This window comes from Abramis brama, assembly GCF_963993115.1.
Source record: "Abramis brama genome assembly, chromosome: 23".
In the NCBI taxonomy this organism is placed as follows: domain Eukaryota; kingdom Metazoa; phylum Chordata; class Actinopteri; order Cypriniformes; family Leuciscidae; genus Abramis; species Abramis brama.
The window spans coordinates 1,668,881-1,690,020 of NC_139985.1; the positions used below are offsets into that span (position 1 = coordinate 1,668,881).

A 21,140-nucleotide genomic window follows, 5' to 3' on the forward strand; every position below is an offset into this window, starting at 1 on the left:
CTTAGCAATGCCCTAGCAACCACATAGCAACATACTAAAACATTCAGAGCACCTTAGCAACCACATAGCAGCACCCTAACAACCACCCCAAACATATCGCACTGTACAAACTTATCAGAAAATCTCACTAAGCACATAGCAACGCCCCAGCAACTACTCGGAAACACACTAAAACGTTTTGAACACCTTAGCAACCAGATAGCAACCACCCCAAACACTATAGAAATGCCATTGCACAATCAAACCAATCAGAAAAATCTCACCAAGTATATAGCAACGCCCTAGCAACCAGACAAAACCACACTAAAACATTTCAAAAACTCTTGTATTCAAGATTCCTTCTGATTCCTTTGAAAGCAACTTGTAGTATCTTATGCAGGTTTGCTTCTCAGGTAATTTAATCTTGTTTTAAAGATGTTTAGATTTTTACTAGAAAACAATAAGATACAGTATTTTTGCAGTGAAAAACTGCAAAAGGAATATACAGTAAAACCAAACAGATTCAGAAAGAGAAAGAGAGAAATGCTGCTCGCAGAGAGGACATAATGTTTTCTCCCGCTGACATTCACCTTGGGAAAATGCGATTATACGACCTTTTGATTTCACCTCCAGCACTCGTGCGCACACACACACACACACACACACACACACACATACACACACACACACACACACACCTCACCTCACACACACACACACACAAACACACTGTAACGACTGAGACAAATCAGATACAAGTATTTGTTATATTTAACAAATAATCTCTAAAGACCCTCACCAACCACAAAACAAGGTGCCAAGGTGTGTGCGACACCCCCAAAGTAATGAACCAGGGCTCTGGTTGCCATGGTTATATGACCTGAATGAATGCAGTAAAGGAAAGGAAAGACACATCAAGCCGACTTGGTCACACATTCTGTTATAGTGCTTTTGTTTATGTATCAATCCTGTAATGAATGTATTGCTATTATTTGATTGCATATCATTCTGGGTATCTACGAATTTGTATTTTGATGTCCGACCTACATGATCGTGTATATCATATGTTGATACCTATGCAACTTATTAGTATTACAAGAATCTTTAATAGTTTCTTTGCCAGCACCCAATCCTGTTACAACACAAAGAGCCGTAAAACTTTCCCTCCGAAAGCTTAAGTAACCATGACGGAGCGAACTAACCATGCAAGTTCATCATCTCTTCTTCTTTCAACAGAAGAAATCAATTGCAAATTCAACGCCATCGACTCACGGGACCATCAAATCTGGAACTTTACGAAACTGCTTCATCTGTTACGGCAATGCAAGTATCGTACAATTAACTGACGGTTTCAGAATAAGCTGTGAACCCTTCTACAAGGCTTTGAAAATAATAAGCTGATGGTTCTTTCATGGAAAATGACTATTTTCCAGCTTCATTCCCTCTTTCCATTTCCGGTTTCATTCTGTCACCATTTTACCCATGTATGTGTGATTGTGTGTTTGTTAAGATTAGGGGCCCTAATTTTAACGATCTGAAACGCAAGTATCAAACGGTCTCGGGCGCTGTTGCTATTATACCGGCGGGATAAATGACTCTCTCCCCCGACGCAAATCTAAAATGTGTTGGTCTGAAGTAGCTTCATTACTCATAGGTGTGGTTTGGGCGTAACGTGAAATAAACCAATCAGAGCGACATCTCACATTCCCTTTAAGAGCAGGCGCGCTTGTTCCATGGCGGATTGCTATTATAACGGCGGATTTGCCAGGAGCGGTTCACAGCCGAGGAGACCGACGTTCTCGTCACGGCCGTAAAACACAGAGAAGTGACATTGGGGATGGAGAAACACACCCAGATTAGCTTCGGTTAAACAGGCGTATAAACATTTGGGTAAATGTGTAAGCTAGATTTATGCCTATTTCTTCACATCTTCATGGACACAACAATGATTTCCCTCGTGTGGAATATTTTTCCTTGTAATTATGTATGATTTGCAAAAATGAGAACTGCTGCGTCTGTGTAGATGAGAGAAGCAAAGTGTGTGTGTTGTGCACACGCTACATTATGGCCAAGCATGCGCCCTTAAAATAGCATCTGAATAACGCGCCACTGACTTTAAACGAGGTTTCTCCTGGTCTGTGGCGGGATTGTTTTCTGAAACTGCAAAATAGCACCAGGGAACGTTTGCGCCGGAACACGCCTCCTCAGTCTTTTCACTGAACCGCCCCCGGGAGCGCAAGTTCAGTCCCTAATTTACCGATGTGCGTCTGTGGAGGGAAGAGTCCGCTGTGCGTCGGGTGAGAAATAGGAATGATACATGCGTCGCTGTACAAAGTCAGTTGCGCTGGGTGTGAGATAGGGCCCTAAGTGTGTTTGTGAATTAGTTCATACGACTTCTGCACAATAGATTTTCTGATTCTCTGCTTTCAGCAAAGTCAATTTAACGATTTCTGGTCTTGTTAAACGCTCTACGCGCATTACATGCTAAGAAATAATTATTTTCTGTGGCCATGAAAAATACCCTTTTCTTAGAATTAATGAATAATCAGAAGTGTTTGCTGGACGAACGGATTAATTATTAATATTAATTTAGCAACATCAAGTTAATCAGTTTGACTGATCCAAATATTCATAATCATAACAAGTTATGATTAATTATTAATATTTCCTCTGAGCTAATTTGTTACAACACTCACTCATTCACATTCAGAGACACACACACACACACACACACTCTCTCTCTCTCTCTCTCTCTTCTCTCTCTCACACACATATACAACACACACACAGTCGGTGTGTGTGCAAACAAAGGAATGTGTTTAATGCTTTAGTGTCTATCAATATAAGTGGTGTGGACATTAACATCTACATCTAAATAATGCACGCTAAATCCCTCCAGACCACCAGAGGACGCTTCAATTTAGCAGTCGACAAGGACGACAGTAGAGAAACTGTTTAGCATACCAAAGTAAATAAAATGACATTAAAGCCAAACATTGAAACTAGTATTATTAAAGTGTTTCAATACACGCTGACATCTCTAATTTGACTAGCTTCTAAAAAGCAGCACATTAATGTGCCAAAATAACATTTGATTGGCTGCAAGGCCTATGACATCAACACGCTGATAATCCCCATTTATGTCTCCTAACTATGCATAATTACATGGTTAGTTGCATTTATTATCAGCATTCATAGTTTTAATCCCTGCTGTCAGAACAAACCTTTGACCCACTTTCAGGTCGCGATCCACCGGTTGAAAATTAGAAGACAGGGATTGAACTGACTTGCACTCGATTTGCACTAAAATAATATGCAGCAATCCAATGTCAGTCTGTACAACTGAAAGTCTATACTATATTATGCAATAATCCCGGCCGGCCCGTCTGCTGTAGAATGAGACGATGTTTAATCTGGTGCCGTTCGGTTTACTGTTTGAAAACATGTAACACATGGGTCCTGTAATCACTCACGGCTAAAAATAACGTTATAATGCTTGCTGAGCTTGAAACATGTATATGAGGAGAATTTAACAAGGAGGGACCCGGCAGACAGGGCGAGATGGGATAGAAATGGATCTAATGAAGCCTGTTGCTACACTAAAGGTTAAATCCATTATGAACCAAAGCCACATAGAGCAGAAGAAACACACAGCATCTGAACCTCAGCATCACGCTAAACGCTTAAACAACTACGCACCCTAAAATAAACACTCAGAACAAATAAAAATAAAACTAAATACATAAAAATCTAGATAAAAAAAGAAATTTACTAATTAATAAATGCAATTAAATGGATGCATGGGTCTCTCTAAGTGTAGTATTTTTGCTCACTGTTGTTTTTCGGGCCTATTTTTAACCCGTGGGCATGTACTGATGTTCTTGTTCCAGATGCTGCTGAAACAGGAACTCTGTCCAGAACGATCAGCCCGCTGAAGGCAGACGAGTGCATGAAACTACAACTACGAGCACAACACTGGAAACAGCGGCCGCGAGAACAGCCTTCAGACTAACAGGGGAATTGAAGGTAAAAGCATTTTCCAGACAGGGTTGTTATCGCTAACTAAAACCAGAGCAAAACATCTTCATTACTTAATATTTCAAAAACTAAACTTATTTTATTTCAGCTAGTTGCTAGTTTCATTTAGTTTAAAGGGGCTATATGTAAGATTTTTGAAGTAGCCTATTAATCCCTTTTTTTATTGCCAGTGTGTGAACAGCTTGTAATGAAACTTCCCAGACTATGAAAGCCTGTAGACTGATGTTTATGTGAAGGACTTGAGTCGTTTTTGCCTGGAAAATCAAAAGCATGTGACGTTTACGCCTGAGAGCCTCTTATCTGTTCAATTACACATGAAACGAACGAATGCTTATACAATGTTCAGGATAATATTCTGAAAGAGCCGTTCTGTACTGTAATGTTAATGTGTGTCATGGATTCATTCAAAGTGTCTCACAGAGCCAGATCTATATAGTCTATCGATACCAGATTTGCACTAAACATTGATTAAATTTGACTGATCTGTTTAAAATGGTGTCCACAGATGAAAAGTGGTCTAATAAAAGTTCTCATTCAGTGCAAATTTATCAGATTTAAGGCGTTTTAAGGCACATAAGGAGCAATATATAGTTAAGAAATGCATTATTGTCCTTTTAAAGATAGGCCTACAGATCAAGATTCAGATCCGCTCAAATATATCACATAATTTTCATGCAAAATCAACACATCAGCCACTCAAAGTCACCATGAAATAATAAAAAGAAAAGGTTATGCAATATTGCAATATTTATTCTAAATGATTCATTGGTGCACATCATCATTATTGTATTAAATTGATGTTCCTGGTAATCTTGAATCAGAATAAGTTCCTCTTGCAGCATCTCTTCTCTTCTCTGATGACGAGGGCGGAGCAACCTGTCAATCACATGAGATCAGCCAATAGCAAACCACAACCATCCAATCAGTTCCCCACGGAAAAAATCAAGCCCCGCCCACATTTGTTCTTGTTCCAGAAGCGTTTCATTCGCATATATATATCGCATAAGAACTGATAAGAACTTAAAAGGTGTACCTTGAAATGCAATGTAAGTCGCTTTGTATAAAAGCGTATGCCAAATACATAAATGTAAATATATGACACAATAGGGAAGAAAAGACTAGTGCAACTTCTGTTTCACGCCGACTTTAAACCAGATTAAAGTAAACTGGAATGCATCCGTCACCTTTATAAATCTATTTTCAGTGAATAATCTTGGTCTGTACTACGGTAAACGTGAGATGCACAGGGCTGCAGATGGACGGTTCGCTTCAGTCCCCTCCTTCTCTCAAAGCTGCTTATCGGGAATGCCGGTCCAGTGTTGCTCCAGACCCAGGCTGCTCCTCCAGCTCCGGCAGATAGAAAATACCCTGATAATTCCCAAAGAGAGGATTAAACTCAACACACCCTTCAGCATGCCTGTATGAGCACTATGAAATGCTCATATAGGCTACTATGTGAGACGGTCACATGACCTGGAAGTAACTCAACTTGCACGGTTAGGAGAATATAGGACGCTAGGCTACATTATTGGTTAATGCAGAAGGTGAAGGTCTGGCTGATTTTATATATATATATATATATATATATATATATATATATATATATAAACTCAAATTTGCATCATGCAATTGAGATGTAGGACTTGCAAGTCAACATCAGTATATTACTGCTGCTCACTACTGAGGATTTAGTGACTGGAACGAGCCTCTAACACTGAGTATTAATCACCATTTCTGTGCCTGAATTAAGCTGTGAGGATGGTGATCCCAGCCGGAATTCCCAACATCCCAACAGTGAACAAAACAATGATAAATCTGCCTACAACAATACTGACATCTAGAGGCCACTGCCTGCATGCACACACTGAAACACTGCTGTTATGGAAAATATATATTCTTTATTATATATTATATAAAATATAAATTGCATAAAAATAAATTCCAAATTCATTTTTGGTTACACTTTAGTTTAGGGTCTAATTCTCACTATTAACTAGTTTCTCATTAGCATGCATATTACTAGGATATTGGCTGTTTATTAGTATTATAAAGCACATTAATGCCTTATTCTGCATGATCATATTCTAATATCCCTTAATCCTATAATACCTAAACTTAACAACTACCTTACTAACTATTAATAAGCAGTCATAGTTAATAGTGAGTTATAGGGACCCTAAACTAAAGTGCGACCATAATTATGACCGCCGCTAGCGTAGCTAGCGAAAGCGGTCATATAGGGATTGTCAAAGTTTTTTTTGTTTTTTTTCCGTCATCTACTGAATTTTTTCGTCAACGATACCAGGGACACCGAAACACCGGGGAACATGAAATTTGGTGGGCATGTAGCCCCACTAGACTTTTACGGAAAAATTTCCCACTCCCCCCCCGCGCTGGGCTCCCCCAAACCCAAAAAATGCAGTTTTTCCTAAATAACTACCTGAACCGTGGCACCGAGGATGAAGAATTTTTTATGGTATGTTGGTCTACTAGACTTTTACGGAAAAATTTCATTTGGTCCCCGGGGGCCACTTCCCCCCCCGCGCTGGGGCCCCCGGGAATTTTTCGTCAACGATACCAGGGACACCGAAACACCGGGGAACATGAAATTTGGTGGGCATGTAGCCCCACTAGACTTTTACGGAAAAATTTCGTTTGGTCCCCGGGGGCCACTCCCCCCCCGCGCTGGGCCCCCCCAAACCCCAAAAATGCAGTTTTTCCTAAATAACTACCTGAACCGTGGCACCGAGGATGAAGACATTTTTATGGTATGTTGGTCTTAAGGGCCCACATCAACCTAGCCCATAATCGATTGTCAAATTTTTTTTTTTTTTTTTTTTTCGTCATCTGAATTTTTCGTCAACGATACCAGGGACACCGAAACACCGGGGAACATGAAATTTGGTGGGCATGTAGCCCCACTAGACTTTTACGGAAAAATTTCGTTTGGTCCCCGGGGGCCACTCCCCCCCCTCGCTGGGCCCCCCCAAACCCAAAAAATGCAGTTTTTCCTAAATAACTACCTGAACCGTGGCACCGAGGATGAAGAATTTTTTATGGTATGTTGGTCTACTAGACTTTTACGGAAAAATTTCATTTGGTCCCCGGGGGCCACTTCCCCCCCCGCGCTGGGGCCCCCGTGAATTTTTCGTCAACGATACCAGGGACACCGAAACACCGGGGAACATGAAATTTGGTGGGCATGTAGCCCCACTAGACTTTTACGGAAAAATTTCGTTTGGTCCCCGGGGGCCACTCCCCCCCCGCGCTGGGCCCCCCCAAACCCCAAAAATGCAGTTTTTCCTAAATAACTACCTGAACCGTGGCACCGAGGATGAAGAAATTTTTATGGTATGTTGGTCTACTAGACTTTTACAGAAAAATTTCGTTTGGTCCCCGGGGGCCACTCCCCCCCCGCGCTGGGCCCCCCGTGAATTTTTCGTCAACGATACCAGGGACACCGAAACACCGGGGAACATGAAATTTGGTGGGCATGTAGCCCCACTAGACTTTTACGGAAAAATTTCGTTTGGTCCCCGGGGGCCACTCCCCCCCCGCGCTGGGCCCCCCCAAACCCAAAAAATGCAGTTTTTCCTAAATAACTACCTGAACCGTGGCACCGAGGATGAAGACATTTTTATGGTATGTTGGTCTTAAGGGCCCACATCAACCTAGCCCATAATCGATTGTCAAATTTTTTTTTTTTTTTTTTTTTCGTCATCTGAATTTTTCGTCAACGATACCAGGGACACCGAAACACCGGGGAACATGAAATTTGGTGGGCATGTAGCCCCACTAGACTTTTACGGAAAAATTTCGTTTGGTCCCCGGGGGCCACTCCCCCCCCTCGCTGGGCCCCCCCAAACCCAAAAAATGCAGTTTTTCCTAAATAACTACCTGAACCGTGGCACAGAGGATGAAGACATTTTTATGGTATGTTGGTCCTAAGGGCCCACATCAACCTAGCCCATAATCGATTGTCAAAGTTTTTTTTTTTTTTGTCATCTGAATTTTTCGTCAACGATGCCAAGGACACCGAAACACCGGGGAACATGAAATTTGGTGGGCATGTAGCCCCACTAGACTTTTACGGAAAAATTTCGTTTGGTCCCCGGGGGCCCCTCCCCCCCCGCGCTGGGCCCCCCCCCAAACCCAAAAAATGCAGTTTTTCCTAAATAACTACCTGAACCGTGGCACCGAGGATGAAGAAATTTGCAAAGTATGTTGGTCTTAAGGACCCACATCAACCTAGCCCATAATCGATTGTCAAAGTTTTTTAGTTTTTTTTTCCCCGTCAATCTACTGAATTTTCCGTCAACGATACCAGGGACACCAAAACACCGGGGAACATGAAATTTGGTGGGCATGTAGCCCCACTAGACTTTTACGGAAAAATTTCGTTTGGTCCCCGGGGGCCACTCCCCCCGCGCGCTGGGCCCCCCCAAACCCAAAAAATGCAGTTTTTCCTAAATAACTACCTGAACCGTGGCACCGAGGATGAAGACATTTTTATGGTATGTTGGTCTTAAGGGCCCACATCAACCTAGCCCATAATCGATTGTCAAAGTTTTTTTTTTTTTTTTTTTTTCTCATCTGAATTTTTCGTCAACGATACCAGGGACACCGAAACACCGGGGAACATGAAATTTGGTGGGCATGTAGCCCCACTAGACTTTTAGTGGGCATGTAGCCCCACTAGACTTTTACGGAAAAAATTCGTCTGGTCCCCGGGGGCCCCTCCCCCCCGCGCTGGGCCCCCCCAAACCCAAAAAATGCAGTTTTTCCTAAATAACTACCTGAACCGTGGCACAGAGGATGAAGACATTTTTATGGTATGTTGGTCTTAAGGGCCCACATCAACCTAGCCCATAATCGATTGTCAAAGTTTTTTTTTTTTTTTTTTTTTCATCATCTGAATTTTTCGTCAACGATACCAGGGACACCGAAACACCGGGGAACATGAAATTTGGTGAGCATGTAGCCCCACTAGACTTTTACGGAAAAATTTCGTTTGGTCCCCGGGGGCCCCTCCCCCCCCGCGCTGGGCACCCCCAAACCCAAAAAATTCAGTTTTTCCTAAATAACTACCTGAACCGTGGCACTGAGGATGAAGAAATTTGCAAAGTATGTTGGTCTTAAGGGCACACATCAACCTAGCCCATAATCGATTGTCAAAGTTTTTTAGTTTTTTTTTCCCGTCAATCTACTGAATTTTCCGTCAACGATACCAGGGACACCGAAACACCGGGGAACATGAAATTTGGTGGGCATGTAGCCCCACTAGACTTTTACGGAAAAATTTCGTTTGGTCCCCGGGGGCCACTCCCCCCCCGCGCTGGGCCCCCCCAAACCCAAAAAATGCAGTTTTTCCTAAATAACTACTTGAACCGTGGAACCAAGGATGAAGAAATTTTTATGGTATGTTGGTCTTAAGGGCCCACATCAACCTAGCCCATAATCACTCATTTGTGATTTGCGCCCCTCCCATAAAAAATTAAAATGCAATATTATTCTGCTTTAATCGCCCCTATCTTCAGTGGAGATGTTCAGAACTGCACCATATTTCATGTGTATGATTAACTTGACATCCTCTGGGGGTATGCTAAGTTTCGTAGAATTTCATCCATGGGGGGGTATAAAATAAATTCATTTATGTGCACATTTAGTGACTGTACACTCATCGGCCTGTAGATGGTGCTGTTGAGCGAAGGGTTGCTGGTTTAGGATGATACTGTGACACACACACATGCAGGAATACAAACAAACGCAAGCATGCACACACACTGACATCCACAGGCACAGACACACACCCATACACACACATACAAATCCACATGCACAGACACACACACACAAACACACACGCGCACACACATGTACGCACGCACACATACACGCACAGACACAGACATACACAAACACACACACATACACATACACACACACACAGACAGACATGCACATACTGCTACTTTTTTTAGGTATCAGCCATATACCCGATTTACCAATACCCAATGTGTTATGCTTGGGCAGTATACTAATGACGTGGGTGGGACATGTTTCATGCCATGTTAGATCACATCCTGAGAGTCTACGCTATCAGAAAATATATAGTTTATATAGTTGAATCAGTTTTCTATTCATGGTACAGACCAAAATGTATTATGTGTACACTTTCTTCACCTAAATCCATAAAATCCCATTAATTTCAATGGGACATTTACTTAAGTGTTCTACTAGGTACAGTGGGAATGAGTTTAATTTTGTTAACATTGTTTTTTTAAAACTCTGGGACCAGGGCTACAAGATAAAACCACTTTTTTGGGGAAAAAATGTTTTTTATTTCAGTAAAACACAACAAACCCATGCCAAAGTCAGATAACAGACTTTTACCATCAACAGGCACCTCAACCGTTTGGTAGAGGTTTGTATAAATTGAATGGGAGGGTCCTTTGAAAAAAAAAAACACAGATTTTTCATACTTAGTATGTATAAGTATAAGTATATATACTATTTTGATCCCGTGAGGGAAATTTGGTCTCTGCATTTATCCCAATCCGTGAATTAGTGAAACACACTCAGCACACAGTGAACACACAGTGAGGTGAAGCACACACTAATCTCGGCGCAGTGAGCTGCCTGCAACAACAGCGGCGCTCGGGGAGCAGTGAGGGGTTAGGTGCCTTGCTCAAGGGCACTTCAGTCGCTTTTTACTGTTAACCACTGTTATGGATGTGACGTTTTCACATTATGGATGTTAAGTGTCTAAACTAATGACTTTTGATATAAAACTTAAATAGTAATGGCAAATAATTACAAAACTCTAAATTATCCATGATCCACAGGAATACTCCAGACAGTCTTTTAAAATATACAACTTATATACATAAACACGCAATACAGCCAAATTGCTCCACGTCATTTATTTTTGTGGAAAGCCAGTGCAGGCCTGAGCGGCGGTCATATTTTGTACCGCCATGCGGTACATCTAGTTCTAGAATAATCAATAATAATATAAGAATTACTTTAATTACTTTAAGAACAAAAAACTTTAATAACATATAATATAAAAATCACAAATTAAATTTTTAACTAATATAAATTATTGTAATTACATAATTACAATAATATATAATACAAAAATAATTCCACATATCATTTTATAATAATATAGGCTAATTATTATAAATAAATAATTTCCCCCCATGCTTTTAGTGTTTTGATTAAAGTATAAATACTAAACGAATGCATGTCAAATAAATGTTTTGTATTAACATGATTTGGGAGACACAAATATTTTTAAAAGCTTCAATTCTTTGTCTCATATTTCACAGGAATTGTTTTTAAACTTTCTTGTAATAGAAAATAATTTTTAATGCTCACTGAAATGTGTTTTATTTAAAATAAACTATATTAATTTATTAAATATCATTGATAAGCACTAAACAGCACTATAGCTGCAGTGTGGCTAATTTTGATGCCTGCTGTTTTATTTGTATTTTTAAGACAGTAAGTTATCATGTCCATGATGCAACTTTAAACTAAAATCAGATATCCTCTACAGACACACACATGATCAGTGACTGCAGTGCCAGCTCACGTGTTTAATGACTATCAGTGGAAAGGTGCAGCATCTAATGCATTTAACATAAAGGTTACACACACACACACACACACACCCACACCCACCCGACTGAAACTGCTTACATCATGCTTGCACTGTCAGAATGATAATGTCAGGATAATATTACAAAATCAGCAGCAATAAAATTAATATTTCACAACATAATAAAACATATGCAAGGATTGTACGATCCAAACAACCTGTTGAATTCTGCAACTTTATCAAAAGAAATACGCTTGTGTTACAAACTTCTTTCATTCTAACTGGATTATTTTCACCGTGACAAGAAAAGGAACAGGACAGAAATAAAGCTGTAAATAAAGTTCAGTGAGGGATTGGCTGCTTATCTTAAAGATAATTCACATGTTTTGGTAACACTCTACAATACATTTGCTAATTTTATTAAAAGTAATCAATATGAACTTACAATGAGCAATACTTCTACGGCATTTATTAATTTTAGTTAATGTTAATTTAAACATTTACTAATGTTTTTTTAAAAAAATGTGCAACATTTTTTGACATTTTTAAATCAAAAGTATTTACTATATATATATATATATATATATATATATATATAGTGTAAATAATAATAATAATAATAATAATAATTATATATATATATATATATATATATATATAGTGTAAATAATAATAATAATAATAATAATAAATATATATATATATATATAGTGTAAATAATAATAATAATAATAATAATAATAATATATATATATATATATATATATATATATATATATATATATATAGTGTAAATAATAAATAATAAAAATTTTTTTTATATATATATATATATTCTTTTTTTTTATTTACACTGTAAAACATTTTTTTATTTTAAAACAAAGATACAAAGATAGTTTTTATGAGATTCACTCAATGAGAAACATTAAAGAGTTTAAAGATTAACAATACTGGCATGTCAAACTGGGTCAAGCTAAAATTTTATGCAGGCTAATAAACTATTATGATAAACGTCAAAGGACAGAAAGTAGCAAGTAGACTAAAGTGTAGTGCATTAATAAAAATGATAATATCTCATAAATGCAAAGGGCAAAGTATTTCCTCACTGCTTCACATTTCAGAGTGTGTTCAGCCGCTGAGCTTCATGAACTGATTACAGATTAAACTCACCTTTCACCTCTGCCAAAACCAGCTTTTCAGGAACACTAGCTAGTGTACTCTCAGTCTCACACACTCATCAGTCAGACTGACACGGGCCCTTGTGTTGATTCAGCCCTTGGGTGGAGGAAAAGACCTTTCTCACGCGAGCCTGTGAATGTGGGCGGATCTACAACATTCTCCTTCCTTCATAAATACTCCCTCTCTCTCTGTGTGTGTGTGTGTGTGTGTGTGTCCATCTGCGAATCTGAAGCTCACAGCGAGCACCAGGACTGCAAACATGAGTCAAACACCACCTATGAATCAAATGAAGTCCAGGATGGAGAAAGCGGCGAAGATGAAGGACGAAGACAAGCTTTATAAGCGAGAGGGAATCCTGTACTCCTCCATTCTCAGCCCACCGGAAACCCTGGACAAGCTGAAAGAGCTGCAGGCCAGAGAGGACGACCTCATCTTGGTCGCGTACCCTAAATGTGGTGAGTGAAACAAAAGTTTGCTTTCCTAGCCCTGTAGTGCAACTCTGGGCAAAGAATGCTAGTGGAGTCGGGTTACATGTCAGTTGTATAACTTTCTTTTGTCATGTTGCTCTAGTAAACAGACTCACATTTTTCCTTTTAAAGGGGACACATTCTGCCCTTTTACAAAGTGTTGTTTTCAGGCTCGACTAGAACAGGTTTTCCTGCTTGAATGTTGATTATTTTCCCCATATTCTCCATTGTTGCGGCTCCTCTCTTCCCAGTCTGTCAGTAACGCTCTGTTTAGTTCCTGTCTCTATGAAGCCCCTCCTTCTGAAAAGCACACTGTGCTCTGATTGGTCGGCTGGAGCAGTGTGTTGTGATTGGTCGAGCGCTTCGAGTGTGTTTGGGAAATGTCCACTACTAACTAACTCAACCAGGCCCCACCCCTTTATTCTGCATATTAATTATTTAAATGAGGAATATTGTGATGTGTTCGTTTGCGGAAGAAACTCAAGACTACAATGGAGGCGTTTCAGGAGTTCAGAAACACTGACACTGATATAGAGAAGAACTGGAGCTTTTTCAAGCTCAAACAGCAACATTACACACTAAATACAGATTAACATGTAACAAAAGCATAATAGGTAATCTTTTACACAATCCGGATCATGTGACCTGAATGCATGGCACACGTTTGCAGTTCTTACGTAATAATGAGTGACTTCTGCTCAATGTCAACACGACTCTGCAATTCTGGACACTGAAGACTGAAGCAATTCTGTGCATTCGTGAAACTCACACACTTGTGTAAATCACTGCACTGAACTACAGTAGAGCGGGTCTTTCCACACTGTGTACACACAGAATTATCACATTGTAATGAATGTGACAGTTTACGTAAAGGGGTTTTACAAACAATGTGCAACAAAAATTGTGGCATATATATATATATACATATACATATATATATATATATATATACATATATATATATATATATATATATACATATACATATATATATATATATATACACACATACACACACTGTCGTTCAAAAGTTTGGGATTGGTACGATTTTTAATGTTTTTAAAAGAAGTCTCTTCTGCTCATCAAGGCTGCATTTAGTTGATTAAAAATACAAGAAAAACAGTAATATTGTGAAATAATTTTAAAATTGAAAACAAATGTTTTCTATTTTAATATGTTTTAAAATGTAATTTATTCCTGTGATCAAAGCTGAATTTTCAGCATCATTACTCCAGTCTTCAGTGTCACATGATCCTTCAGAAATCATTCTAATATGATGATCTGATGAAAAAAAAAAATTCATTATTATTATCAGGGTTTGAAAACAGTTATGTAAAAAAAACAAAACAAAAAAACAACAACAACATAAGGATTCTTTGATGAGCAGAAAGTTTATAAGAACAGCATTTATCTGAAATAGAATCTTTTGTAACATTAAACACTACCGTTCAAAAAAAATTTGGGGGGGGGGGGGATAAATAACTTTTATTCAGAAAGGATGCATTAAATTGATCAAAAGTTACAGTAAATACATTTATAATGTTACAAAAGATTCCATTTCAAATAAATGAAATAGAACTTTCTATTCATCAAAGAATCCTGAAAAAAAAATTGTCCATAACTCTTTTCAACATTGATAATAATAATGAATGTTTTGTTGCATCAAATCATCATATTAGAATGATTTCTGAAGGATCATGTGACACTGAAGACTGGAGTAATGATGCTGAAAATTCAGCTTTGATCACAGGAATAAATTACATTTTTACAATATTTTCATACAGAAAACAGCTATTTTTAATTATCATAATATTTAACAATATTACTATTTTTTTGTATTTTTAATCAAATAAATGCAGCCTTGGTGAGCAGAAGAGACTTTTTTAGAGATATTTTGAACAGCAGTGTATATACAGTGTATATATATATATATATATATATATATATATATGAACACACATTTACTGAGATCAACTCTTAATTCTCTCCTCTAAATCTGCTTGTGATCGATCTCTGACAGGGTTTAACTGGATGGTGGCAGTCTTGCGGAAAATCGTGAACGCTTCCACTGGGAAAAATGAGAAACCTCCTGAAAGACCTCCTCTGGTTGAGTTTTTACCTCCAGATGTTCAAGAGGTCAGTAACAGCTCAAACAATCTGAACCCGCACAAACATCACAGCATGTGTGATCTTACAGCTTCACTCTGTCTGACCCACAGGAACTGTCGGAAATGCCCACGCCGAGGCTTCTGGGAACTCATCTGCACCCTGACCTCATGCCCGCCTCTTTCTTTACTAAGAAAGCAAAGGTCAGAGACAACGAGTGAACTTTGAATCACATCACAGAGGTCATGTGACACTAGATACCAAAAGTGCCAAACTCACCTGAGAGTGATTTATACTGAACTAAACTATAATAAACTCACCTACTCTGCCGTTCACAGGTTTGGGGTCCAGTACAGTTTTATACTTTCATTTAGAGATGAAGCAATAAATTACTGAAAATCGAAAGTAAAAACATTTAGATTGTTACAAAAGATTTCTATTTCAAATAAATGCCGTTTGTTTGAACTCTTATTCATCAAAAAAAATAATAATAATAATAATTCCTGAAATAAATGTTTCATGGTTTCAACAACTGTTATAATAATTATAATGATAATAATTATAAATGTTTCTTGAGCATCAAATCATCATATTAGAATGAGTAATGATGCTGAAAATTCAGCTTTGATCACAGGAATAAATTACACTTTACACTAAATATTTACATAGAAAATAGCTATGTTAAATTGTATTTTTGTAATAATTGTAATATTTCACAATATAACTATTTCTACTGTATTTTAAATGCAGCCTTGGTGAGCGAAAAATCTAATCGACCCCAAAATTTTGAATGTTAGTGTATACACACACACACACACACACACACACACACACACACACACACACACTAACCCGACCCCTAAACCTGTCCATCACACACACACACACACACACACACACACACACACACACACACACTAACCCGACCCCTGTCCATCACACACACACACACACACACACACACACACACACTAACTCGACCCCTAAACCTGTCCATCACACACACACACACACACACACACACACAAACCCGACCCCTAAACCTGTCCATCACACACACACACACACACACACACACACACACTAACCCGACCCCTAAACCTGTCCATCACACACACACACACACACACACACACACACTAACCCGACCCCTAAACCTGTCCATCACAGACACACACACACACACACACACACACACACACACACACACACACACACACACACACACACACACACACACACACACACACACACACACACACACACACACCACACATACACTAACCCAGCCCATCACAGAAACAGGTATTTCATTAAAAACATGTATTGTCTGATACTTAACTAGTGAGGCCCAGTGAAGTGTCTCCACTAGTCGGTTGTCATTATATTTCACTATGCAAGTAATAACATTTGTTAGCCAATATTGAACTTTGTATCATAAATCAGAACAAAACCAAAAAATGCAAACCCTTTCAGAATGCATCATATGAATTACGTTTCTGTGCCTTTTGGTGCAAAACTTACATTTAAAAAAAAGACATTAAACACCACTTCTATTGTGTTGGGCTAAAGATAAAGAGTGATGCAGTTCGGACTCGAGCATTGCAGCCACACACTATTCCTCTCATCTAATCTCCTCAACACAGAATTTGACATGTTCTGTTTTCAGATTCTGGTGGTGTTCAGAAACCCCAAAGACACGCTCGTCTCATACTTCCATTTCATGAACAAAAACCCGGTTCTGCCCAGCGCTGAGCCGTGGGACAAGTTCTTCTCCGACTTCATGGCCGGTGAAGGTGCGAAAAACACTCAACCACAAAAGTTAAACATTAATTAATAAAATTGTTAACGTTTTTTTTGCGTCTCCTCTTCAGTTGCCTGGGGATCTTATTTTGATCACGCTCTCGCCTGGGAGAAACGTCTAGACGACCCAAACGTGATGATCGTGACATATGAGGATCTGAAACAGGTACGAGTTTTTATCATTTATAAGTTAAACAAATATTTCTGATCATGAAGACCTAATTGTGCACAGGATCAGTTGTGTATTAAGAAGTAAATAAGGTCAAATCTGATTTTAAACCTGCAAAGTTATTGTAACCAGTCTGAGTTTTAAAGGGGTGGTATAATGTCCTTTCACAAGATGTAAAATAAGTCTCTGATGTCTCCAGAGTGTGTGTGTGAAGTTTTAGCTCAAAATACCCCACAGATATTTTTATATAGTGTTAAAATTGTCATTTTTCGAGGGTGAGCAAAAACACACCGTTTTTTTGTGTCTGTCCCTTTAAATGCAAATGAGCTGCTGCTCACGGCACAGGGGGCGGAGCTTCAACAGCTTGTGTCCTTTTACCTCACACACACATGCACTGAAAATGTCAAAAACTTTTAGGCTTTTATGTTCAAACCGGAGTCAGACAATGATGGAGAGACTCAAGAAGTGACAACATGTAGAAGCAACAGGACATTTCTGAATGGTTAGTTGATGAATTTATGAAGCTGATGTGTAGTTATCTTCTAGTCATTGATTAGCATATTCTGTCTTGATAATCTATAAATCGTGTTCAGGGGGCGGGGTTTATGTAAATTCTAGGGTTGGTGATGTCACTAACCCGGGAGGAATGTCGTGTAGTCTCTACCAGCCGTTTGTTGTAGTCCTTAAAAAGCGATTTCTTAAAGGGGTGGTTGATTATGATTTTACTTTTCTAACTTTAGTTAGTGTGTAATGTTGCTGTTTGAGCATAAACAACATCTGCAAAGTTACAACGCTCAAAGTTCAAAGGGAGATATTTGCTTTTAAAGAAATCGCTTTTTAAGGACTACAACAAACGGCTGGTAGAGACTACACCACATTCCTCCCGGGTTAGTGACATCACCAACCCTAGAATTTACATAAACCCCGCCCCCTGAACACGATTTATAGATTATCAAGACAGAATATGCTAATCAATGACTAGAAGATAACTACACATCAGCTTCATAAACTCATCAACTATCCATTCAGAAATGTCCTGTTGCTTCTACATGTTGTCACTTCTTCTTGAGTCTCTCCATCATTGTCTGACTCCGGTTTGAACATAAAAGGCTAAAAGTTTGTGAAATTTTCAGTGCGTGTGTGTGAGGTAAAAGGACACGAGCTCTTGAAGCTCCTCCCCCGGTGCCGGGAGCAGCAGCTCATTTGCATTTAAAGGGACAGACACAATACGGTGCGTTTTTGCTCACCCTCAAAAAGTGACAATTTTAACACTATATAAAAATATCTGTGGGGTATTTTGAGCTAAAACTTCACACACACACTCTGGAGACATCAGAGACTTATTTTACATCCTGTGAAAAGGGCATTATACCACCCCTTTAAAAGCAAATATCTCCCTTTGCTTTGAACTTTGAGCGTTGTAACTTTGCAGATGTTGTTTATGCTCAAACAGCAACATTACACACTAACTAAAGTTAGAAAAGTCAAATCATAATCAACCACCCCTTTAAACATCTGAGACTTTTCTGCTGTTCATGCAGAACTTGCCAGAAGGAGTGAAGAAAGTTTCCGAGTTCTTCAACCTTCCACTGACGGATGAGCAGATCGGCAGCATCGCTGGAGAAAGTACGTTCAATGCTATGCTGGAAAACTCCCAGAAATCTCATGGCAATTTCGGCAACATCTTCTTCAGAAAAGGTAAAAGACGGACTTCAGATCTACGTAACTAACTCAAGATGATTCTCCTTAAAGTCCTCGGGTACAGAGTACAAAATGTTTCCAGATAACAGCCGGATCATTTCATCTTTTGAGAACATGATGAGAAATGTTTGAGTTCATATCAATTATTGAGGAGAAATATTGAATATTTCTCAATATATATATATATATATATATATATATATATATATATATATATATATGATCAGTGTCATGTGACACTGAAGACTGGTGTAATGATGCTAAATTCATCTTTGCATCATATAAATAAATTCTAATTTAAAGTATATTAAAATAGAAAAGCATTATTTGAAATTGTAATAATATTTCACAATATTACCGTTTTTTCTGTATTTTTGATCAAATAAATGCAGGCTTGATGAGCATAAGAGACTTCTTTCTAAAAAATTAAAAATACTAATGTTTAAAAACTTTGGAATACTTTATGGATGTGTGACTTATATCTCTAAAATATATATAATGATATTTTACCGAATTTTGACTATATTTGACTCTAATTTTGACTATAGTTATTATATTATATATTTAGCACTTGTTTTTTTTGTATTTGCTCTTAAACAATTTATAAAGGTGATTTTTTTTTTTTTACTTCCATGAAAAAGACAAGATCTGGATAGTACAGCAACTGTTATATGTTTTTATTATATAAATATATATATAAAATGAGAAGTTATATGATCTGAGAAGAAGGGCTGGGGATGGATGGATGGATGAATGGATGGAATAACAGAGTGATAGAATGATAGATCTATTATTTACATCATGTTTACACTTTGTTGGTTATGATGAAAGGATTGCTGTGTGATTTTGCTATCATGTAATTTGTCTTCTGTTATAAACAGGCGAGGTGGGCGACTGGAAGAATCATTTTTCCGATGTCCAGAGTAAACAGATGGATGAGCTCTTCCAAGCGAAACTAGCTGGGACAAAACTCGGAGCCAGACTGAAGTATGACCTTTACTGCCAATAAATGTGAAGAAGACACGACGTGAACCGAAGGACGAAGGCACGGTTCTTTCACAGGCATTCATGAGGGCAGCTGTTCATGAACAACTTTAATGTTTTCATGTTTTGGTACATTCCATTGCTTACAATAAGCACAAACAAACTCACTCTGCCAATAAACCTCATTTTCTAACATTTAATAAAGATGTCAACACTATTTATTCCCTTTCAAAAATATCTATTGCAAATGTTCACCACTAGTCGGCGCAACAGTTCAATCCCACAACCCTCGGTGAGAAACACAATCCATCATGATTTTAAACTGCTCCGCAGGGAAAAATAATGCCAAATGCAGATAATAAAGTGCAACCAACCGCATAATGGTGCACAGTTCAGACAGCAGGATAAATATGATTATCGCCTTTAAAAAGAGAGCAAAAACACTTCTCATATTTTTTGTTGTTGATGTCAAAGGTTGTGTCCAGTCAAACAAATTCATGTCAATTGGTAGAAACTCGTAAAATTAAACGGATATTGACTCGAGCAGGATGTGTGACCTCAAAAAGGTCCTCAAAAACCAAAACAAGATGGAAAAAAAACAACTGAGACACCGAAAAAAAAAAGTTTTTTGAATTTAGTTTTTTTTCCATGTCATCACATTGTTTAGAGCATAAGAAACAAACGGTAAAAAACAAAAACATTTTTTAAAAATAATATTTTATTCATACGTTATGCTATGTCCTCTGTAGTGGACACCAGGACTCAGTTGTTTAAAAAATAAAATGACATGAAATTATATGTATAGGCAAAAACAATGGGATTTTTTTTTCCAATCACCAATAAATTTTGGGGTTTCAGGATTTTTTTTAACCAAAATTTGTATAAAGATGATTCTCAACTATGTTATGAAAGATATAACGGAATGAATTGATACACCATTTTACTTTATGCAATATGTGGGTAAAATGGCCATAAATTAATATTTCCATTCAATGCAATGTATCTATACACTGTATCTAATGACCACATTAATGTGTTCTTGGAGCAACATTTAATGAAAAAAGAAGTGTAATAATTGGAGTAATAATTGGCAACATTTTAATAATAA

The 21,140-nt window shown here is 38.1% G+C and overlaps 1 protein-coding gene across 1 annotated transcript in view; it reads left to right on the forward strand.

The window, feature by feature from the left end:
- The window catches only part of sult6b1 (sulfotransferase family, cytosolic, 6b, member 1), a 54,718-nt gene extending 34,482 nt beyond the window's left edge, over positions 1-20,236 (forward strand). The window contains exons 2-10 of the mRNA XM_084101307.1: positions 1,216-1,302; positions 3,870-4,005; positions 13,035-13,257; positions 15,290-15,405; positions 15,489-15,578; positions 17,045-17,171; positions 17,250-17,344; positions 18,889-19,045; positions 19,930-20,236. Coding sequence (XP_083957433.1) covers positions 13,062-13,257; positions 15,290-15,405; positions 15,489-15,578; positions 17,045-17,171; positions 17,250-17,344; positions 18,889-19,045; positions 19,930-20,057 — 909 coding nt within the window. The 5' untranslated portion in view covers positions 1,216-1,302; positions 3,870-4,005; positions 13,035-13,061 and the 3' untranslated portion in view covers positions 20,058-20,236. The remainder of the gene's footprint in view (positions 1-1,215; positions 1,303-3,869; positions 4,006-13,034; positions 13,258-15,289; positions 15,406-15,488; positions 15,579-17,044; positions 17,172-17,249; positions 17,345-18,888; positions 19,046-19,929) is intronic.
- Positions 20,237-21,140: the final 904 nt, after the last annotated feature.